At 51.4% G+C, this 24,599-nt stretch overlaps 1 protein-coding gene across 1 annotated transcript; it reads right to left on the reverse strand.

Annotated features, from left to right (window-relative positions):
• Positions 1–1,470: 1,470 nt before the first annotated feature.
• On the reverse strand, positions 1,471–24,151 carry LOC134036183 (rho GTPase-activating protein 12-like). The gene is made up of 18 exons (XM_062480999.1): positions 23,811–24,151; positions 11,315–11,584; positions 10,357–10,566; positions 9,983–10,063; positions 9,481–9,609; positions 9,169–9,231; positions 8,688–8,765; positions 6,304–6,365; positions 6,132–6,213; positions 5,835–5,936; positions 5,525–5,623; positions 5,300–5,402; positions 4,869–4,988; positions 4,521–4,619; positions 4,300–4,377; positions 4,053–4,187; positions 3,423–3,505; positions 1,471–2,878 (listed from the first exon to the last, which is right to left on the reverse strand). Exons 1-18 carry the CDS (start codon positions 23,832–23,834, stop codon positions 2,468–2,470), a joined length of 2,229 nt encoding a protein of 742 aa, XP_062336983.1. The 5' UTR covers positions 23,835–24,151; the 3' UTR covers positions 1,471–2,467.
• Between the last annotated feature and the right edge of the window lie 448 nt (positions 24,152–24,599).

The raw sequence follows: 24,599 nt of genomic DNA on the forward strand, positions 1-24,599 counted from the left end.
CAGCAGTTTGTTATTTGAGTGCACTTGTGGTGATGATAAAGGTGACAAGCTAACCCGCACTTCAGGAAACAAACGTCCGTGAATTTGGTGGCGGTTTTATGAAGTATTTCAGTTGATTTTACCTAACAGTGTTACAAGATAGTTTTATCAGTTTGGTAAGTTGTTTTTTTTATGTGTGTCCTGTGTATGTTTTCAGCAATGGCAGTATTAGAACTCCTTTTCATTGATAAAGCGTATCTGTTTAGTTTTTAGAGGACTTTTTTATATTTATGTGTCTTATTTTTATATTTTTCTTTATGGTTATTTATTACACATTGTAGTGTACAATACTGTAGTTTGAATTGATACAATAATATATTTTAGTATGAAAACTGATTTGAAGAAAACTAATCCAGAACAAGATAGTGAAGCTCTGGGACATGTTATTTTTTGTTTTGTTTTTTTAAACATAAAAGTATTATGTAAAGCATAAGTTCTGTCGAAGCGGAAAAAAAAGAAAAAAGAAAAGATAACCGAAAAGAAGAAACAGAAAGTGCTCGTGTTGCATCCATCATAAGGTTTGTCAGGCCTGTCCTCACATTGTTATGAAGCTACTGAAAATGTGATTTAAAAGCATGAATCCTTGCTGTTGTGATGAAGGATCGACCTTGTTATAAAGATGCGACCTCGACCCCCCGCCCCCCTCACCCATTTCAAAGCCAATTTAGATCGTCATGCCCTTTTTCTGTTATGTGCCAACTTGTTATATTGTACTGTTAAGTCAAATGTTACTTTTTTTACATCCCTGTTAGACCCACTGTTGTTTTTTTGTACCATTTTTATTTCTGTTTTGCTCCATTTTTTATGACTCCCCACCATAATAAAGTACATGAAAAGAGAGATCTGGCGTAGAGTTTTCTGTTTAACATCGGAAGTAGTAACACAACATCAACAGGCCTTGAGTCATGAGATAAAAATTGTCTTGAAGGTGTGAAAATAGTGTTAGTCGTAATTGGAAACAATTTGTTGCGCTTCTTCTTTGGTGTTACTTACATGAAAGCACTCGGACACACCTGAGGGTCAACTCTGCCCCCTGCTGTTAGAATAGACACACTGCAGTCTAACATTAACATGTCATTAGTGCAATTACACTGTCTTGTAGAAAGTAACTTTGCAGGAACCCTATGTGGCTCAGTAGGTAAGCATGTGTACCATTGAGTCTCCTGCCAAACATGGTACCCCTGGCTCAAATCTCACTCAAACCAATTGATAATTTATTTAACTGATATTAGTTAAGTAATATGTGTTGTTTTAATCGAATCGTGACCCCAAGAATCGATTTGAAAGGTAACATAAGATTCCCACCCTTATTGCACATCATATCAAATGTAGTTAGAATATATTACCAACAGCTGGGCAGAGAGGCTAACTTCAGAGTGTGTGTGTGTGTGTGTGTCTGCAGAGAGAGAGAGAGACAGAACAACAGAGGGCCCACAGATCTGACAGGTTCTCAACAGAGAGCCTTTATTTCCATCAGACAAAGTCTTGACGAACAGCAGTTAGTTTGGATTCAAAACGTGTGAAACTTACCCCAGTACAGGTAAACCCAAACAACACATTCCATACTTCTCATACACAATCATTGTATATGTTATATAGATTCTTAATACATTAGTGATTGTTCCATGTTTCGAACACTCATGAAGGCAGACAGGACCATACACACACCCTCAGACAACCACACGACTCACCTCCAGTCTGACAAGCCCAGGCATAAACTCTCCATATTTATCCATAAAAAGGGATTTCGTTTTTTTTTTCTTTCTCTCCAAAAACTTGCTTATATTGACACATTATTATATTTACAGTTCCCCCACACAGCAAGGATATACAGTACACAGACAGTTTCTCAAGTTGATATTCGACTGAAATCGAGAGATGATTTACTGCCTCAAAAAAGGTGTCAAGCTGGAATCTGAATTGGTGAGGAAGGGGGAGAGAGAGAGAGAGAGAGAGAGAGAGAGAGAGAGAGAGAGAGAGAGAGAGAGAGAGAGAGAGAGAGAGAGAGAGAGAGAGAGAGAGAGAGAGAGAGAGAGAGAGAGAGAGAGAGAGAGAGAGAGAGAGAGAGAGAGAGAGAGAGAGAAAAGAGAGTTAATAGAACGTTTAAGAGAGTGAGTTTAAGAGAGAGAGGGATGAATGATACAGTTGCTCTGAGGAAACAAAGCACAGAAGGTCATCAGGTTGGTCACCCATGGGAAAAACACAGCTTCTTTCCAGCAGACAGACAGAGACAGACAGACCAAGCAGAAGCGTCTTTAAATACAAGCAAATATACAGAATAGAGACTTGATACAGCAGCATAGACCTCCGCCCCCATCGCTGACCCCCCTTTAAGAAGAGCCAGCCAGGCATCTTTGCACCGTCGCAACCCCAGTTCTAAAGGTCCAGCCATGCCAGGCCTCCATCATGTTAGCGTTAGCCTCCCTCGCTAGGCCAGGCCAGGGGGAGGAGCCGGAAGAGGACCGACCCAGGGAACGGCCGTGGATATCCAGTGTAGAGAGACAGGAGAGTAGCCAGGTTTGAGAGCCAGGTGAGGATGCAGGGGAGGGGGGGGGGGAAGAGCGAAGGGAGGGAGGAGGGAGGGAGAGGGGGGAGGAGAGGAGGGGAGGAGGGAGGGAGGAGGGAGGGGTGAGGGAGGGAGGAAGGAGGGGTGAGGGAGGGAGGAAGAGGGGTGAGGGAGGGAGGACCACCAGTGTGATGTGAAGAGCCAGGCGTCTCCAGACCTGGCTCGGTGTGGACAAGTCTGTCTATACTGATCACAAGACGTCAGGTCCGGTCCAGAGTGGAGGCAGCAGGAGGGGCTGACTGCAGGGCAGGTGTGGAGCGGGTCACCCTGGGCCTTGAGAGGAGCTGTCCTGGTTCTGGTCCTGGAGCACCTATCCTTGTGCTGGCTAGGGTTCTGAGAGGAGGGCCTGAGGTCCAGTCTTCAATCCCAGGTCGAGGGCTCCACCTGGGGCTCTCTACCTGCCGAAGATGCCCTCGTACTCCAGCAGAATGAGCTCCACGATCTGGTTCTGGTACACCATGTGGACCGCCATGTTCCAGGTCTCGATCTCGGGCCGCAGGAGGGTGGGCCCGAACACGATGGCCACACTCTGGGTGGTCATGCGGTTCACCTCGCCGTGGTCCACCACCCTGGAGACACGCAGGAAGGGGCGGGGTTTAAGCAGGCGGATCAGACAGGAAAAGGAAGGGGTCGGTCTGGACTTCTGTTGTTACAGAAAGTTCTAGGTAGAACACGTATTTTTAAAGAGTCTAGAATGATCTATGAACTAGACTGACACAGAACTACAGACGCACACACACACGCACACACACACACACACACACAGCCCTGCTGAAGTGGCGGCTCAGACGTACTTGCGGAGGTGTTTGAAGAGGACCTGCATGGTGTCCTGGTTGGGCCTGGGCAGCTGCCTCACCAGATCCTTGATGGTCTGGACGCGCTGCTTGTAGTCACACATCTCTGTAACAGCAAGAGGATGAGCCGTGTTTAGAGCTAGCACAACACACACACACACACACAGAGAGACACACACACACACACACACACAGACAGAGACCCACAGAATTACGTGGTGTCAATCACTAAAACATGGTTGCCATATTGGAACATGATATAGGAATACTTTCATGAATAACTAATTGGTGCTTGTTTTGACACACTAACACACACACACACACTGCAGTCCAAGGTACACACTTCACACCTCAATTAGCAAGAGTTACATTTCTCAAACGGGCACAAACTGCACACATGAGGTCCTTCTACCTCCATGCTGACAGTGAAAGCTAAGGTGAGAAACAAGGAGGTCTGGAGATGAGGAGAGGAGGAGATGAGGAGAGGAGGAGGTGAGGAGGAAATGAGGAGAGGAGGAGGTGAGGAGGAGAAGATGAGGTGAGGAAAGGAGGAGATGAGGTGAGGAGGAAATGAGGAGGTGAGGAGAGGAGGAGATGAGGAGGTGAGGAGAGGAGGAGATGAGGAGGTGAGGAGGTGAGGAGGAGATACATACTGATGGCGTTGACAAAGTCGTGGAAGAGGCCGTAGCTGAAGAGAGGCTCAGGCAGCTCTCTGAAGAACATCTTCAGAGCACCTGTGGTCACGTGGATGTCCTCCCACTTACTGTCCTCCAGGGTCACCTTCTCATCTGAGCACACACACACACAGATACACACACACACAGAGAAAAGCTGTTAGTTACTTTCAATACTTTGAACAGATAAATATGTCAGAACTCAAACTGAGAGTGGTTGACAGACCGTGGTTGACAGCGAAGCGGAGTTTCTGTATGACCGCCAGGTTCCCACTGACCCTGTACAGACCGTCCACACTCAGACCTGAGCACAGGACAAGCACAGCATCAGCGCACACACACACACACACACACACACACACACACACACACACACACACACACACAGAGACAGACAGTCACATTCATTGTTCCTGAGTGTTGAGCTGCCAGTGTTGGCCTGCTTACTGCTATTCTCCACGTGGTCGATACACATCGTGACGAAACCTGGCACAGAAGCATTCTCCCTCTGGCAGAGACAGCTTAGGCTGCATCCAAACACCTGGTCTGGGAAACACACACACACAGTCATTATACTGCAGTCCAAGGTACTCTACACCTCAATTTGCACAAGCAACATTTACCAAATAGGCACAGACTCAAATACTATACAAGGAAAGCACAAAACAGATCTGATGAACCGATCTGATAACATCCATTTAGAACGTGTGTCCAGAGGTGGTGTAGATGTGTGTAGAGGTGGTGCAGGGGAGCGTACAGGTGTCCAGAGGTGGTTCAGAGCAGACAGTGTCCTACCTTTGATGTAGCCCTTGTCCCTGACGGACTGCAGCGTGGGTCTACGGGTGAGGAACTTCTTCAGCTTGTGTTTGGTCTTCTTGTTGTCGGAGGTGTCCATGCTGGTGGAGCTCTTCATGGCTGCAGAGGGGAGGGCAGGGTTAGAGCTGGAGAAGGTCTGGATGTACTGAGGAAGGCCAGCAGGGTCGTCATGTCTTTAGCCCTGTCAGGGAACCAGGTGGTTCTCTAACCCTGTTCTCCTAACCCTGTCAGGGAACCAGGTGGTTCTCTAACCCTGTTCTCCTAACCCTGTCAGGGAACCAGGTGGTTCTCTAACCCTGTCAGGGAACCAGGTGGTTCTCTAACCCTGTTCTCCTAACCCTGTCAGGGAACCAGGTGGTTCTCTAACCCTGTTCTCCTAACCCTGTCAGGGAACCAGGTGGTTCTCTAACCTCGGTTCTTCTTGGAGTCCCGGTGGTCCTTCTCTCGATCTTGTTTCTCCGCGCCGGGAGACTCGGGCATGTCCTCATCTATGGCCTCGTCTGACTCCCAGGCCTACACACACACACAAGGAATCAGGTAGCACAATATCAGTCATAATGAAATAGGAAGGAGAATAACGGCAAGTCATAATGGTGAGAACTTTTAGACCTGTGTGTGCGTGTGTGTAAACTTACATGGGTACTGATGGTGTCCAGCAGGGCTCGGTACCAGTCACTGACGATGATGTCATTCTCAGACTGGATCAGCAGCTCTGTGCCCTGACGGGTCTTCACCTGCAGACGGCCACACACACACACACACACACACACGCACGCACGCACGCACACACACACACACACACACACACACACACACACACACGAGGTGACTCAGTTGAAAATAATGTTTGTCTGAACAACAAGAGAGCAGTGAGGGAAACCACACACACATATTCCCCCAGATGGAGGACCAGGAGTCTCCTGGGTATGAGGGCTGTGAGCTCACCTCCAGAACGTGCTTCTTGCTGGACTTGTCCTTAGAGGCCCACTCCACCACCCCCCCCCTCAGATCCACTGTAAACTCTGGCTTGGACTGACCACCCCCGAACTGGAGGAGAGGAGAGGAGGGGAGGGGAGGGGAGGGGAGGGGAGGGAAGGGAAGGGAGGGAAGGGAGGGGAGGGGAGGGGAGAGAAGACTGGTTTATATGTTGCACAACATATCTGCACAACAGGATAGCAGTGAGTGAAACTACACATATCCACTGGTTGGCCCTTAACAACACATCAAAGTGATGTGACTCACCCAGCTGGTCCCGCCTCCCTGGTTTTTGGTGAATAGCAGCGTGGATCCTTGGAGAACCGTCCAGGAAGATGTCCAGTTCTTCCTGTAAACACACGCACAGACACACATCAGGCCCACTGCACCGTGTGGTTACATGCTGGGTTCAACTGGATCTGGTTGGAGAGGAACTCACCGGACTTTCTTGCCATGCTCTGTGATCTTGGTGACGTTCAGAACCCCACACTTCTCTGATGGCTGCACACACACACACACACCTGTCAGCACTGTGCAGAGGACCTCACCACAGTGACACAAGCACAACAGCAACACAGTATAACCCAGGCTGGCCCCAACCAGAGTGAGCAGGGGAGAAGAACCGATTAGCCCACACAGACAGAATGCTTCAGCATTGATTAGCTGAAACAAGACGACCCACGGCACCAGACAAAATGTCTTCTGTCAGAAGGTCCTTAAGCAGCACCTACACCCACAACCACCTTCTGCAGTTTCACCAGCAGAGCTGCAGCACTGGCGCCCCCTACTGGTGTATGCTAGTGAAGACAGGCAGACAGGAGAGAGGGATTCCCAGAGAGCAGGACGGAGGAGGAGAGGAGAGACCACTGCCTGGCCGGCAGACTGGGGGTGAGATGGGGGTCCAGACTGGGGGTGAGATGGAGGTGAGATGGGGGATCAGACTGGGGGGTGAGATGGAGGTGAGATGGGGGATCAGACTGGGGGGTGAGATGGAGGTGAGATGGGGGATCAGACTGGGGGGTGAGATGGGGGATCAGACTGGGGGGTGAGATGGGGGATCAGACTGGGGGGTGAGATGGAGGTGAGATGGGGGATCAGACTGGGGGGTGAGATGGGGGATCAGACTGGGGGGTGAGATGGAGGTGAGATGGGGGATCAGACTGGGAGGTGAGATGGGGGATCAGACTGGGGGGTGAGATGGGGGATCAGACTGGGGGGTGAGATGGAGGATCAGACTGGGGGGTGAGATGGAGGTGAGATGGGGGTTCAGACTGGGGGGTCCAGACTGGGGGGTGAGATGGGGGATCAGACTGGGAGGTGAGATGGGGGTCCAGACTGGGGGGTGAGATGGGGGATCAGACTGGGGGGTGAGATGGGGGATCAGACTGGGAGGTGAGATGGGGGATCAGACTGGGATGTGAGATGGGGGTCCAGACTGGGGGGTGAGATGGGGGATCAGACTGGGAGGTGAGATGGGGGTCCAGACTGGGGGGTGAGATGGGGGTTCAGACTGGGGGGTGAGATGGGGGTTCAGACTGGGGGGTGAGATGGGGGTTCAGACTGGGGGGTGAGATGGGGGATCAGACTGGGGGGTGAGATGGGGGTTCAGACTGGGGGGTGAGATGGGGGATCAGACTGGGGGGTGAGATGGGGGTTCAGACTGGGGGGTGAGATGGGGGTTCAGACTGGGGGGTGAGATGGGGGTTCAGACTGGGGGGTGAGATGGGGGATCAGACTGGGAGGTGAGATGGGGGTCCAGACTGGGGGGTGAGATGGGGGTTCAGACTGGGGGGTGAGATGGGGGTTCAGACTGGGGGGTGAGATGGGGGTTCAGACTGGGGGGTGAGATGGGGGATCAGACTGGGGGGTGAGATGGGGGTTCAGACTGGGGGGTGAGATGGGGGATCAGACTGGGGGGTGAGATGGGGGTTCAGACTGGGGGGTGAGATGGGGGTTCAGACTGGGGGGTGAGATGGGGGTTCAGACTGGGGGGTGAGATGGGGGTTCAGACTGGGGGGTGAGATGGGGGATCAGACTGGGGGGTGAGATGGGGGTTCAGACTGGGGGGTGAGATGGGGGATCAGACTGGGGGGTGAGATGGGGGATCAGACTGGGGGGTGAGATGGGGGATCAGACTGGGGGGTGAGATGGGGGTTCAGACTGGGGGGTGAGATGGGGGATCAGACTGGGGGGTGAGATGGGGGATCAGACTGGGGGGTGAGATGGGGGATCAGACTGGGGGGTGAGATGGGGGATCAGACTGGGGGGTGAGATGGGGGTTCAGACTGGGGGGTGAGATGGGGGATCAGACTGGGGGGTGAGATGGGGGATCAGACTGGGGGGTGAGATGGGGGATCAGACTGGGGGGTGAGATGGGGGATCAGACTGGGGGGTGAGATGGGGGATCAGACTGGGGGGTGAGATGGGGGATCAGACTGGGGGGTGAGATGGGGGATCAGACTGGGGGGTGAGATGGGGGATCAGACTGGGGGGTGAGATGGGGGATCAGACTGGGGGGTGAGATGGGGGTCGTCTCTTCTGCTCACTGGGAAACAGCTAGGCCCACATGATGTAGGTCATCATGAAGGGGAAGAGAAATGGAAGGGATAGGGAGATGGGGGGATAAGGGAAGGAGAGAGAGAGGGAGAAGGAGCGAAAGTGATAGAAAGAGAAAGAGGGGGGAAATAGAGGAAGGGATTTAGAGAAAGAGAGAGCAGAAAGAGAGAGAGAGCAGAGGGATGTCCCGCATGAGGCTAGCAGCAGGAGAGAGGGAGAGAGGAAGGGAGGGAGGGGGAGGAGGAGAGGAAGAGGGGGGGTACTAACGGAGCCCGGGGGCTTGGGGGACGAGGGGCAGGAGGAGTCAGAGTCAGGAGAGCCAGGCTTCGGGCCCAGAGGAGCATCCTGGTGAGGAAACACACACACACACACACACATGCACGTACACACACACACACATGCACGTACACACACACACACATGCACGTACATACACAGGCACACACACACACAGAGAGATAATGATGATAACATTACAGTTTATACACAGCTGATTAAAAGGCACAGAGGAAGAAATTAGCCGATTTCTCTGGATCTCATCAGAAGATCCTGTGTGATTCATTAGATCACAACCAGGCAGCAGCTTCCCCCCGCGTGATTGGTCATCATAAGGGGGGCAGAGGAGGGGGGCAGAGGAGGGGGGCGGTCAAGGGTCTGATCTGAGGGAGGGGATTCTGCCTCCCCGTGACGATTGTTACCATGCAAGATGATAGGCAGGAGGGGGAGGAGGGGGGGGGGGGGCACTGACTTGATGCTTGTAGGGGTGGGGGCGGGCGGAGCCAGCACGGACACGCCTGCTTTTGATGTGTCGCTGGAACAGAACGTGTCTCTAATGAGCCCTCTCGTTCACACACCGTCCACAGAGCTGCTGTGCATCACCTGTTTCAATTGGTGTGTGTCTTCACCTTGGCGTTGTTGTCCAGGTTGTAGGTGCTGTGTGTGAGGGAGGGTGGTGTGTGTGTGTGTGTGAGGGAGGTTGGTGTGTGTGTGAGGGAGGTTGGTGTGTGTGTGAGGGAGGTTGGTGTGTGTGTGAGGGAGGGTGGTGTGTCTGTGTCCTAACCTTGTCGTTGTTGTCCAGGTTGTAGGTGCTGTGTCTCCACTTGGTCAGCACGATGGGATCCACCTGCTTCCTGTCCAGACTGCGACTCTTCGGCCCCTCCCCCCCTAGCTGGGGGGGGGAGTGCTTATACTGAGGGAGGGAGGGTGAAGAGGATGAGGTTAAGAGATATCTGCAGGGGGATTTCTGCAGGGGGGTTTCTGCAGGGGTGTTTCTGCAGGGGTGTTTCGGCAGGGGTGTTTCTGCAGGGGTGTTTCTGCAGGGGTGTTTCGGCAGGGGTGTTTCTGCAGGATTTTTTCGGCAGGGGTGTTTCGGCAGGGGTGTTTCTGCAGGGGTGTTTCGGCAGGGGTGTTTCGGCAGGGGTGTTTCTGCAGGGGTGTTTCTGCAGGGGTGTTTCTGCAGGGGTGTTTCGGCAGGAGTTTTTCGGCAGGGGTGTTTCTGCAGGGGTGTTTCTGCAGGGGTGTTTCTGCAGGGGTGTTTCTGCAGGGGTGTTTCTGTGTCTCACCTTAGGCAGCTCCCACTCAGACCTGGATCCATCTGCACTGTAGTAGTAGGGACGACCCTGCTCATCCACGTGCTTTATCCACTGGAGACACACACACACACGCAAGTGCACACAGAAACACAAATTAGACACAATCACCTGCATCACTGTGAGTGAAAACCTTTAAACTCCTGAACCCAGTCAAGGTGTGTTTTAAACAGCTACAGCAGTGTGCTGACAGCCCATCAAGCATCAAGGGTGAGGGGAGGATATCACTGCAAACCAGTACCCCCCAGGACACTCAAACCCAGGAGAGCCAGACAGTCAGTCAGACAGACAGACAGACAGACCCACAGGAAGATCAACAGACAGGAAGTCAGAGAGAGCCCTGGTACCTTCTCGTTAGTATAGTCGCTGACATACAGCGTGTGCCCGTACTTGTCCAGCTCTTCTGACCAACCACGGGGCGGAGAGCCATACTGGCTGTCTGATTGGCTAGAGTACAAGCTGGGGCACGTGTCCTCCAACGACAGAGGCTGGAAGCGACCAATGGTGAGCGAGAGGAGGGGCAGGAATGAGGGGGAGAGAGATAGAGGCGACGTGGTCTGAGATTTGAAACAAGGAGAGAGAGGGACGGAGGAGAGAGAGAGAGAGAGAGAGGAGATAGAGAGATAGAAAGGACCAATCAAAACAGGCTCCAGAAGAACAGAAGAAACCAACCACCAAAAAGCTTAGACTGCCACATTTATAACTCCGCCCACTACAGTCAACCAACAGCCAATAAGGGGACAGAGAGCCATATGAGTAACAAGCGGTTGATTGGACTGAATCCTACAGGAAGCAGCGACAGACTGAGGTGAGGGTGTGAGGGCATCAGGGGGCAGCAGGGGGCAGTGTGGGGCAGCAGACTCAACAGAGAGCTGCACTGATTCTCCCTGTCAGCAGACTAAGGTTGTTCATGCTTATTTCTACTGTGTTAGTGTGTGTGGAAATAACTGTGTGTGTGTGTGTGTTAGTGTGTGTGTGTGGGTATGCACTCAAGTGTGAAAATGTATGCTCGAGTGTGTGCGTCTGAATGAGTGTGTCTATGCTCTAGTGTGCGCGTGGTTACCAGTTTCAAAATGAATGCAGTGTTTCGGTATGACTGTGTGCATATGTGCGTCTGTGTTGCTGCGTGCGTGTGTGTGGCTGCGTGTGTGTGGCTGTGTGTATGTGTGTGGCTGCGTGTGTGTGTGCTGCGTGCGTGTGTGTGTGCTACGTGTGTGTGTGTGTGTGTAGCTGCGTGCGTGTGTGATGTGTGTGTGTGCGTGTCGCTGCGTGCGTGCGGCGGGTGTGTGTGTGTGCGCTGCGTACCTCGGCGTCTCCAGAGCTGTGGCGGGTGGCTCTGAGGCAGCTCCCCGTGCCGGCCTCCCTGGCCCTGGGGGGCTTCCAGGTGCGCTCCTGGGAGCTGCGGTTGTAGTAGAAGTGGCGCCCGGACACGTCTTTGTGCGTCTCCCAGTCCCCCAGTACGTGGAGAGGGGAGCTGGAGGGGGCCGGGGGCTGGCTCGACTGGGAGATCTTCAGCTCCTGCAGATTGGTGTAGACCGGGGAATCCAGCCTGCCCTGGCCTGACAGAGACACCGTCTGGGAGAGGGGGGGGGGGGGGAGGGAGAGAGAGAGAAAGATGGAGGAGAGAAGGAGGAGTGGGTAGACGGAGGGAGAGAAAGAAGGAAGGGTGGGTAGAGAGAGGGAGAGACAGAGAGTGAGAGACACAGAGAGACAGAGAGAGAGAAACAGAGAGAGAGCCAGAGAGAGACAGAGAGACAGAAATAATAGGGCAGAGACAGAAAAGAGAGAGTGAAGGAGGGATGGGCAGAGAGAGAGCGAGCGAGAGAAAGAAACAGAGAAGAAGAGAAAAATTGGTTTATTGGTACAGAACACATCAACAGCACCATCATTACAGTACCAGTATTCAACAACCACCATCTCATCCACAGTACTGGTGTGAAGCAACATGGTAGACAAGCTGACAGGCATCCTTGTAACTCCAGCCACATCCTCCCAGATCGACTTCAAGAATGACGTATGGAAAGCAGAAGAAGAGAGAGGGAAAGGGAGGAAGTAGTCAGCAGGTCCCAAACAGGAAGTGAAACCCTGATATGTGGTTTGTACCTTGACCAGGGGCTGCCTTTATGAGGTTCTGAGACATCGTAAAGAGAACAGAGGAACTGTGGACACACGCCTGGAGAACACACACACACACACTCACAAACCACACACACACACACACTCACAAACCACACAACACACAGACACATACACACACAACTGGAGGTTGTTTTCACTCCAACCCCTGGTTGTGCCTAACCTAATTGAGCTGATCAACCAGCTAATTCCCAGGACCTCGTGTCCTGGACCAGGACTGGAGACCAAACCCCACAGAGAGGGCATCTCTCCAGGAACAGGGTGGAACAGGGAAGAGGCAGGTTCCTCTGTGGATCCCCGGCAACATCTAGGATAGGGATTCCCAACCCTGGTCCTGGAGAGATGCCCAGCGGGAGGTTTACACTCAAACATACTTCACTGGAAAGCTACCCTCAAAACAGAACCATCATTAGCCAAAACATGATCCTTTTAGCACCGACAAACATGCATCATTCATCACTTCTCACATCCTTTATTATTCTGATTGAGTCTTTTTCTCTCATCCTGTCCTCGGGAACAGAGGCAGGGAGGACAGCTGAACACACTCTGAACCCCCCCCCCCCCCCCCCCCCCGCGGCCCCCCCAGCTACTGAAGAGCCCTTCAGCTTCAAACACTGGTGGCTTCCTGTGTGGCTGTGCGAGGGGGCTGTTCCTCCCGTCTGGCTGATGGAGGCATCGCAGAGACAGCCGCGATCACAGGAAACAGCCGAGCCCAGGGCAGCTAGCCGAGCACAGAGCAACTAGTTGAGCCCAGAGCATCTAGCTGAGCCTAGGGCAGCAAGCAGAGCACAGAGCAACTAGCCTGGCCCAGAGCAGCTAGCTGCTCTGGAAGTCCCGCTAGTCACTCGACCGTTGACACTGTGATGGTTAACAGACTCCTACCCCTCCAGACACTCACCGCACACTCCAACGACACACTGAACCACCAAACGAACGGCAATCAGACATGCTCCCTTTCCCCGCTAACAGCGTCACAGGACTCCCCCTACACACACACACTAACCAACTCATCATTCCCCTCACAAGTGACAGTTGGGGGTTTGGCTTAAAATGAAAAACCTCAGTTTTCCAAGTACGCTTTGTACAGTCACAAAGTCCGGGCAAGTCATCTAGGCCACAGACTGACAATCAGTAAGATATCAGGTGACCTCCTGCCTCCTCTCCAACTGTCTGAATGACAGCAGGGGAACAGGGGAAGTGACAAGTTCTAGGTACTACTAGGTTCATATCTACTGTGACCAGTCTCTAGAATTCTGTGGAAGGACAGACAGAGATGGAGCGACAGAGCGATAGAGACAAAGCAACAGAGACAGACAGAGACAGACAGAGACAGACAGAGAGAGAGAGAGAGAGAGAGAGGGAGAGGGAGACAGAGACAGAGAGAGACAGAGAGAGACAGAGAGAGACAGAGAGAGACAGAGACAGAGAGAGACAGAGAGGGACACTGTGACCAGTCTCTTGAATTCTGTGGAAGGACAGACAGAGATGGAGCGACAGAGACAAAGCAACAGAGACAGACAGAGACAGAGAGGGAGAGAGAGGGAGGTGAGAGGGAGGTGAGGGAGAGAGAGAGAGGGAGGTGAGAGGGAGGTGAGGGAGAGAGAGAGAGGGAGGTGAGAGGGAGGTGAGAGAGAGAGGGAGAGGGAGAGGGAGAGGGAGAGGGAGAGGGAGAGGGAGAGAGAGGGAGCACGAGAGGAGAGTTTCTGTCACGAAAACATCCCCCTGTTACAACCTGCTCTACCACATACCACAGAACACTCCACACATGGAACACTCAATACATAACACAACACGCAGAACACAGACCTCATAGTTATCTCACACAGACATACAGATTCACAGACACACATTCACACGCACAGGAAGGAGGAAGAATGGAGAAATACTGTCTGGTGTGTGACGAGCTCCACACTCCAGAGAGCAGGCAGGGCTGACCTGTGGTTCACATGCAGTGCTCCTTGACTCTGTTACGCAACACTCTCCTCCACTAACGGCATTATGGGAAAGAAGGGTTTATATGAAGGGAGAGACATAGAGACAGAAGAAGAGAGAGAAAGACTAATAATTTGGAGGGGAATTGATTTAATTAAGCACAGCCCCACAGCCCAGTGTGAAGCTGAAAGCTTCAGAGGTTAAGGGATTATCTAAAAAGGCCACAAAGTTCAGCTTGTTTTTTCAGAGCAAAAGGAATGCCTGGTGAGGGTGAAGACATGGTCCACAAGAGTCTGGACAGTCAGACAGGGAGATGGCTGGATTGTGTTCACACTGCACTGTGGCAGGCCTTCATATCGTCCACACTAAAGTCTCTTTTATAACACACACACACAGAGAGAGATCAATAAGCGGCAGCTGCAGCAGCTGTGCCCAGACACTGAATCGACTCTGTGTGTGTGTGTTGCCTCTATCCTGCATGGTGAAACCAAGCTACAGTTGAGCCACAAAGACCCCCACAGAACAACCTCTCCAGACAGTAACAGCCTTGGTAACTGTCCCCTCGGTAACAGACCCTCGGTAACAGACCCCTCAGTGACCGCAGGGTCAAACTGTAGTGATGTTGAAGTTTGAAAAGAGCCATGCAGTATGGCAGCAGTCATACCGCTGAAGGGCCTTAATCCAGGCTTAGAATCTAGGAGGGCTTGATTGGCTCTCCCTAACTACGCTAATTCTCCTGGACTGTGATTGGCTGGTGGCCCAGAGCACAGGGGCTACTGAGGACAGCGACAGAGAGGACAGGATGATGATGTAAGAGAGTAAGAGAGAGAGGGAGAGAGTTCCGATAGACCTACATTAGATAGAACCACAGAGAGATGGATAGAGAGATTGGGAGAAAAGGATATTGTGAACAAGAGGTAAAAAAAGACACATATATATTCTGGACATGCCTTTAGAGAAAGGCCGAGTCATTGCAGTACACCGTAGGCTGATCTAAAAGCTCTCTTATCTTAATCCTCCAGCTTGGTGCCGTAAAGCCCAGAGATTGAGATGGAGAGATCTGAGAGAGACACTGATACTGAGATCTCCTAGATGAAGAAGCTGCGGAGGGCTGTTGATCCGACACCCCGTCACATCCTCTGCCTGCTGGGCTTGGCTGCTCTAATCTCTCTGTTTATAACACCCCAGCCACATTAAATAGAGTGCTCTGTATGAAAGCCTTCGCAGCGTAAGAAACCCCCATGTTCTCCTCGGCTCTTGGTGTGGTTATGGACCTGCCTCTGTTCCTTGTTCTGCCTCTGGTCCTGTCCCTGACCCTACCTCCGACCCTGGCAATGAGAGGCAGTGATGTCCAGCAGTACATGTGTTAGTGTCCATGCTCATGTGTGTCTATGTGAGTGTGTGTGCCTGTCTGACGGTCAGACGACCGTACACACACACACGGACTCCCCAGTGCATCTGGGGCCAGCGCCAGAGAAGACACACTCTCACACTCCTCCTTCCTGACCAGCCCACACCAGCTCTGAGACCACTGACCAGCCCCTGGCCTGGGTCACAGATCACCATTCAGCTCGCGAGCCAACACAGCCACAAGCCCAGCCGTGTCCTGGAGGGCCGGGGTGAGGGGACTCTGCCATCTGCCTGGCACTCCCAGTGTCATCAGATGAAAGCCGCCCGCTAAATGACGTTTATTACCCTCTGACTAACAGAGTGGTGAGGACAGGCTAACACAGAGCCCTTACAGACCTCACAACGATATGTCTCGACTTCCACACACACGGGTACAATGACCAATGTGCGGTTGTGTGTGTGTGTGTGTGTGTGTGTATGTGTGTGTGTGTGTGCCCTTTCACATCGAGCGCAACACCCTGAGTGCATTTGATGAGGTGAAACTCTCCACCGTGTTTGTTGATGACTGACTGCAAATCCATGACCTCCATGTTGAAAATCCACACCCACCCCCAACAAGCAAAGGTAGACACAGGCTAGCCAACACCATCCACATACTAACCCTACAGCCTTCTCACAGACAGACACAGGGAGAGATCAGATGAGCTGGAGAGACACACAGGGAGAGATCAGATGAGCTGGAGAGACACACAGGGAGAGATCAGATGAGCTGGAGAGACACACAGGGAGAGATCAGATGAGCTGGAGCGTTCACACCAGAGCATGAAGCAGGGTCGGGGCTGTAGGCCAGAGTCTAGACAGCCGGGCATTAGTTAGTTAACTGGGCCATCATGAATCCACAGTCCAGACACAACAAAGAGCCCTCACACGGGTCATCACCCAGGTCAACGACGAGGGGAACACTGGGTGGGCAGAGTGAGGCACTGAGCCAGACCTGACACCATGCAGGCTTGTTCCTGCCACAGATGGAAAACACAGCCAAAACACAGCCAAACACAGCCAAAACACAGCCTGGACGTCGAAAGGCGCTTTTAATGTCAGTCGGATGAACTAATAGGCGTACGCATTTCCACACGCCGATGTGTGAGGCCAGCGCCGGACAGTTCCTAGAGAGGACCGTTAATCATTTTAAACGAGTTGAGGGGATTCACTTCCTTTGTGACACTGCTTGTAGAAGTCATAAAACAGGTGTTATACAGTAAATAAGCCAAATAAGTCCAGCCTGTTATCCCTCCCAGTGACGCTCTGGGCACCAGCCCTCAAATCAACAGGGCCAGTAAAAGTCTGGTCGATAAAAACTAAAATAGGTCAAGAAGGTAGATTTCTATCACAACTAAAGCAAAAACGCTTGCAGTTCCAGGAAGAGTGGGGAATTAGAGAAGTGATACAAAATAATATAGATAGAAAGATCTTACCCGCTGACTATTTTAATAACATAGACTGGGTAAAAATCTGATCTTTAAGGCGTGAAAGCAAACCTTGAGATATGCTGAGACAGCTCTCCTTTCTAGAAGATAGAAACTCGTAGCTAGGCGATAGGATCGTCCAATTTTCAGGACCCCAAATTGGGTGAAGAGCCTTTAATGACATGTCTTTAGAAAGAAAGAAAAGAACTGAGGAAGGAAGGAAGGAAGGAAAGAAGGAAAGAAAAAAACAAACTAGTTCAAACTGACATCTTTGGGGATTTAAATCAGGCCTTGTCTGCTGGTTCATCAGCTCTCTCACGCAGGCTGGTGTGGGCTAGCCGGCCGCCTGTCCCTGGGCACTGAGAGCCTCATTGATCATCCCTCACACAGGCCCTATTTTAGAGCAGAGGGCCGTCACTGCAGGGAGCTGCACACAGAGGAAACAGGCCAGGGACAGAGCGGCCTGTCTGGCCTGCTCCACTTCACACAGGAGGGCATCTGCTGCTGGCTATCTGCTGCTGGCTATCTGCTGCTGGCTATCTGCTGCTGGCTATCTGCTGCTGGCTATCTGCTGCTGGGTATCTGCTGCTGGGTATCTGCTGCTGGGTATCTGCTGCTGGGTATCTGCTGTTGGGTATCTGCTGCTGGGTATCTGCTGTTGGGTATCTGCTGCTGGCTATCTGCTGCTGGGTATCTGCTGCTGGGTATCTGCTGCTGGGTATCTGCTGCTGGGTATCTGCTGCTGGGTATCTGCTGCTGGGTATCTGCTGCTGGGTATCTGCTGCTGGCTATCTGCTGCTGGCTATCTGCTGCTGGCTATCTGCTGCTGGCTATCTGCTGCTGGGTATCTGCTGCTGGGTATCTGCTGCTGGCTATCTGCTGCTGGCTATCTGCTGCTGGGTATCTGCTGCTGGGTATCTGCTGCTGGGCATCTGCTGCTGGTGTCTATCTTATGCTTCTTTATCATCTCTTTACATACAGTATGTCTTCCTCTACTGGACTGTGTCAGTCTCTATAGAGATCTGGTCTCTATAGCAGTCTCTTTCTATGTCTGTCTGTCTCTCGCTGACTGGCTCTCTGTCTGTGTGTCTTTATTTGACTGTATATCTCTGTCTGTCTCTGCCTCACGCTCTGCCTCACGCTCTGCCTCACGCTCTGCCTCACGCTCTGTCTCACGCTCTGTCTCACCCTCTGTCTCACCCTCTGCCTCACCCTCTGCCTCACCCTCTGCCTCACCCTCTGCCTCACTCTCTGCCTCACTCTCTGCCTCACTCTCTGCCTCACTCTCTGCCTCACTCTCTGCCTCACTCTCTGTCTGTCTCCCTCTGTCTATGTCTCTCCTGCTCTCTCTCTCTCTCTCTGTCTCCCCTGCTCTCTTCTCTCCATGAGAGGGAGCCTTCATCCTAGGCTCCTCTTCTCCCAGACCCAAGGAGCGTCAAGTCTCGACCTGTCCCTCTCTTATGAAGGAATGCAGAAGGGAGGGAAGGAAGAGAAAAGAGAGACCTGATCCCTTTTCTGTCTCCTGTAGCTACACAGAAGACTTGTGTGCTTGTCCTGGTCTGCACAAGCCAGGGCAGAACTCCCTCAGCTCTTTACGAGAGTCAGGACTGGACTGGAGGAGGGGAGGACGAGGAGAGGAGGAGAGGAGAGAGGTATGAGGTGAAGTGAGAGGCTGGAAGGCTCCGCTCTCAGCCAGAGGCATGTCAAGGCCTTGCCTCGTAAAACTGATATTCTGTACGAGGCACGCCTTCACTTACAGTGCTGACTTAAAAGAGCCATTAGACTAATTCGACCCATCTCCGAAAATAATAACTTCGGCGTAATCTTAAACTGGTTCTTCCCCGCTAATAAGTTAAGAGGATGACTCTCCAATAAGACAAACTGTTGTGAAATAACATTTCTAATGGGGTGCTGGAGAAGGAGTAACAATACAGTGGAGCTTTCACAAACACGCACGTCTTTGTCCTTGTCCGCTGGTGGAAAAGCCAGAGTGTTTAGGCTGGCCGTCTATCTGTGGACAGGGATGAGAGGACTACTAATGTAAGTAAGACGAGAGATCGAAAAAGCAGAGGGAGGGAGATAGAGAGAATGAAAGAGAGAGAGAGAAAAAAAGAGAATGAAAGAGAGAGAGAGAGAGAGAGAGAGAGAGAGAGAGAGAGAGAGAGAGAACAAAATCTAATAAAGCAGGGGCTGTCAGTTGGCGTGGCTGGTTCTCTCCGTGATATCCTAGATGACTCCTGACATTCCTCCAGTGCCAGTGTCCTGTCTCAGGGACTGGCTGTACAGGACAGGAGCCCAGGGAGACTCTGGAACTACTCCAGCTACCGGTCCAACCCCACCAGGGCAATCGGAGAGGAGAGAGAGAGTTCTAGGACAGTTAAAAGAGCGCTGCCAAACTCCCCTGCGCCTCCCCTCCTCCAACCTGTTTTGACCTGCAGGGGAGATGGGAGGGGTTTGCCAGGGTTTCAACACCAAGGTGGGGGTATCTGTTTGGGCGTGCAGTGGAGTGCACAGCTACGCCTTTCAGTAATGCCTTCAGGACAACAGAAATGCATGCAGATGCAACCAAGATTTCCGTTCCTCGAGAACGTTTACATGCATCCGTGTGGCCTGACAAGACAGATTAACACCGGATAACTTTAAAAGTAATGTTGTTTGTATTTTAGCCACTATCCTCAGAGGCAGGGAGCTTGTTTGTATTTTAGCCACTATCCTCAGAGGCAGGGAGCTCTCTCTCTAACACCAGCCTCTACCCTCAGAGGCAGGGAGCTCTCTCTAACACCAGCCTCTATCCTCAGAGGCAGGGAGCTCTCTCTAACACCAGCCTCTACCCTCAGAGGCAGGGAGCTCTCTCTAACACCAGCCTCTATCCTCAGAGGCAGGGAGCTCTCTCTAACACCAGCCTCTACCCTCAGAGGCAGGGAGCTCTCTCTAACACCAGCCTCTATCCTCAGAGGCAGGGAGCTCTCTCTAACACCAGCCTCTATCCTCAGAGGCAGGGAGCTCTCTCTAACACCAGCCTCTATCCTCAGAGGCAGGGAGCTCTCTCTAACACCAGCCTCTACCTCAGAGGCAGGGAGCTCTCTCTAACACCAGCCTCTATCCTCAGAGGCAGGGAGCTCTCTCTAACACCAGCCTCTACCCTCAGAGGCAGGGAGCTCTCTCTAACACCAGCCTCTATCCTCAGAGGCAGGGAGCTCTCTCTAACACCAGCCTCTATCCTCAGAGGCAGGGAGAGGACAGAAGGCTGACCAGAGTTAAACCTAGGACACCTGGTATTGTGTTTCCCTAACTGGCTCTGGACACCTGGACTGACTGTACATGGACGAACACACACACACACAATCCAATCTCTCTTCCACTTTCACCATTCTGTCTTGGCACAGAGTACCAGCCCTTTAAAACTGTACCCGGCATTTGGCGAGGAAAGTATTCTACTTATCTTATTTTAGGCCCTTTTCTTTTTTTAAGCTCCCTCCCTCCCTTCCCTCCTTCCACTCTCTTCCTAATGACCTTCACTTGGAGAGGAGGAGATAAGCATGACTAGGCACAGAACTCTTATTACCAGACTGTCCTGCAAGCAACACTGCAATACGGAGGCAGACAGACTTGGGTTTGCATTCTCAGAAAACCTTCCCGTTAAGGCCAGCCTACACTAACTAACATGTAACTACACTGAAACACTTTACATTAAGGTAAATACTAACCATGCAGTTACATGGTAGTTAATGTAACTTTACTGTTGGTACGGTTACTGTTTACAGATGGTGATGTACTGTACATACTTCTCTAGAGAACTTCGTTTTTGGAGGAGAACTAACAAATCTCAACACATTTTCTGCAGGAAACTCTGAACAACTTTACAAAACACCAGGGTGACGTGGAACTTTTAAACGTTTGTTCATTATCCATCTGTCACAGGAAAACACTTTTCTATCCAGTCTCATCATTCCAGTCATGTATGAGAGCTGAACCTGTATTTCCGGTCCCGAATGCACCTGATCATCAGCTCTTAAAAACAGATGTGTCCTGCATGGGAGCGCAGGGCTCTGAAACTTGTTACCTCAAACCTGTTAGTCAAACACGGCGACGCTTCACGGAACGTTCGTATGTGCTATCCGGTAAATTCTTCTAGAGACGTGTTTCCCGTGCTGTGTCTGAGGCATGTAAACAAAGGATCTGAGCAGTCCTTAACTGCCCTGAGTGCCTTACCAACATCGCATTTCACCCTCCCTTCACATTTACATTTAGTCATTTAGCAGACGCTCTTATCCAGAGTGACTTACAGTAAGTACAGGGACATTCCCCCGAGGCAAGTAGGGTGAAGTGCCTTGCCCAAGAACACAACGTCAGTTGGCATGACCGGGAATCGAACTGGCAAACTTCGGATTACTAGCCCGACTCCCTCACCGCTCAGCCACCTGACTCCCTCCCTTCACATTACATTCAACATTTTATTCAGTTAACCAAACTGACAAAACAAATAGCTCGTAGTAGGTAGCAGGGCGGAAAATCGAGGACAAGGACTGCATAGTTCCAACAGTCACAGTTTTTCCACACAGTCACACACACTTCGTAACAGTATTATGATCTGAAATCACGACATCTCTGACACATCACCCGAGGTCAGGGAGTCCTGCCCCCTGGCCTGACCAATCACAAGCCACGTCAACAGGAAGCTGCTTCGTGATGCCCTGGAGAGCAGCCCCCACGCAGACAGGCAGGGGAGATGCAGGGCTGCAGTATCACTGGGCTCTCCCTGGACAGACAGGCTAGAGAGCTGCAGGGCTGCAGTATCACTGGGCTCTCCCTGGACAGACAGGCTGGGGAGATGCAGGGCTGCAGTATCACTGGGCTCTCCCTGGACAGACAGGCTGGGGAGATGCAGGGCTGCAGTATCACTGGGCTCTCCCTGGACAGACAGGCTGGGGGAAGGGGGGGGTTAAAAGAGATTCAGCTTGATGTTGTCGATACCCCTTTGCTCAAACATAATAAACCAGGTTTGGAACCATAATCTCTGCTAGGAACAGTGTATGAAATCATCAAGCTAAGTATCTTGAAGGCAAGTCTGACACAACAAGGACACAGAGGAGACTGATTAAAGAGGAAGAAGGATGAGGAGAGAAGGTCTACAAGAATAATCTACTCATCTAATCTTGGATTGAATAGTCCAGGAACATAGGGGGTTAAGGAGCTCAAGTATAGATCCTGACCCTAAACCAATCAGAGCCAGCACAGGCAGCCAGTTCCTGATTGGTGCTGTCTGTCTGGTCTGCCTGGTCGTCTTCCATCAGACACCCGGAAAGGGTTATCCCTCGACCTCTGACCTCTGGAGTTGTAACAGCACTGAGAGGACTGACCCTGTAAGCCCCAGTGGTGATGGTGGAGAATATAATGGTAGCCAATCAGGGGCCAGGGCCACCCAAACACAGGCCCATCTCAGGGGGGACCTAAAGCTACAGTACAGCCCTCCGCTCCAAAACCAAAACAAATCACCTTCCATCAGCGTAGAGGCTCAGTCTGAGAGCACACACACCACAGACCCTTAACCACACAGCTTCCTCTTTGTAAGGGCTTTATTTCATCTTGAGCAGACTGGCTTGCAGCACTTATGTAAGTACGTATGGAAAGATTACACAATTTTACGTGCACACTTTCGAATGGGACATCATCTAAATGCCACCCAAAAAAATCTAAACGTATATCCTGTAAAAGTACAGGACATTTATTGTTTCTCTTCATTTATTTTTGATTTTTTCCATTATTATTATTATTACTTTTTTACGATTGCCCTTTTTTACTCTTCCTCTTGTGAGTGCTGTAAACAAATCCTAAAACCAAAAAGCAATGTAACAGAATATTCTAGCCACTTCAGAGTACACACACACACACACAGCACCGCAAGCCATTCTCTCAAGCCAGCTGTCCAAACAAATGTTACGTAGCCCTGGCTTATGTAATTTAGCATGGAAAGCGCTTAGCACATCCTCTTAGCAACAAGCCAGTGGGCATGCGATCCTCATCTCTCTCAAGATCAAACACGACCCTGAACACTGTCCACACTTCAGTAATAGACCCCTGTATGAGGTGAAACTGAATAGTCACACCTTCAGTAACCATGCACCCCTGTATGAGGTGAACCTGAACAGTCACACCTTTAGTAACCATGCACCCCTGTATGAGGTGAACCTGAGCAGTCACACCTTCAGTAACCATGCACCCCTGTATGAGGTGAACCTGAACAGTCACACCTTCAGTAACCATGCAACACAGTCACACCTGTATGATGACACAGGGGTCACAAGAGGTCAAACACACTGCTGTGCCTACTGTGACATCAAATCAAACTGGTTTAACACCAGCAGCAACATCAGCTGTGTGTGTGTGTGTTTCTGTGTGTGTGTGTGTGTGTGTGTGTGTGTGTGTGTGCGTGCCTTGTGTAACATGCCACAGACCTAAAGTATATAACGTGAGTGTACTCTCTCAAACGTAGTTTGAAGCCTGCTGTGGGTCCATTAGAGATGATGACCCTACATATGGAGGGGTGAGCCCATGCCAGCTGGCATATGTGGATCTAAGATCAGAGGAACGAGGCACCGCAGGATGTGCAGCGTGTGCAGCTCAGCTGGCTGCAGACACAGTGATGTTACTGCAAGTTAGCAGTGTGCTGTGAGATGCATGTCCTTGTAACACAAGGACAGAGTGGACATTATTTACACGTTCTCGATGAAAGAAAATGCTGATGCCCCTCCTGTGCTGGAGTTGGGAAATGTGGCACTGTCTAAGGTTTTGAGAGAGCTGTTCGAGTGTGTGTTCATGATGTCCGGTGTTGAGAGGGGTGTTGTGCTGGTGTGTGTGCGCGTGCACGCAGAGAAATCCTTGTGTGTGTGTGTGTGTGTGAGAAAAATCTGTCTTACCGTTTCGCTCTCGTCTGGGTACATAGTGTGCCTGTAACTGTGCTGAGTTGAGAGTCGTATCCAGTGATGAAGACAGCGATGCCGACACACACACACACACACACACTCCGACAAACTCTATCCTCACTGACTCAGACTGTTACTGAGCAACACCAGGGCACTGCAGCGCTAGGGCGCTCCGGCCAGGCACGCACACCACACACACACACAATACACAGACAAACACACTTACATAAGCAGAGAGAGAGACAGAGAGAGAGAGAGAGAGAGAAACAGCGAGAGAGAAAGAGAGAGAGAGAGAGAGAGAGAGAGAGAGAGAGAGAGAGAGAGAGAGAGAGAGAGAGAGAGAGAGAGAGAGAGAGAGAGAGAGAGAGAGAGAGAGAGAGCTTGCAGTGTCACTCTATCCTCCTAGGCACAACAGACACTCTTCTGGAACTGTCCTAAAATCTGTCCTAAAATCTGCCAATATCACTCTGCTCATCACAGCCCATCCCATCACACAGTGCCCCACATACAACACTCACCCTCTGCCCCCGCCAACACACACACACACAACACTCACCCTCTGCCCCCGCCAACACACACACACACACTGTGCCCCACATACAACATTAACCCCCCCCCCCCCAAACACACACACGTATCTAATTCAAGCTCCCAAAGGGATTAAGAAAAGCTTCACATAAGAGTGGGCAGACTCAAGAGTTGTGCCCCCCCTCCCCCCCCCGCCACCCCCACCCCTCAGAGAATCAAGCCTCCAATCAAAGAAGATGTGTGGTGGTGGGGGTG

This window comes from Osmerus eperlanus, chromosome 16 (genome assembly GCF_963692335.1).
Source record: "Osmerus eperlanus chromosome 16, fOsmEpe2.1, whole genome shotgun sequence".
Taxonomy (NCBI): Eukaryota; Metazoa; Chordata; class Actinopteri; order Osmeriformes; family Osmeridae; genus Osmerus; species Osmerus eperlanus.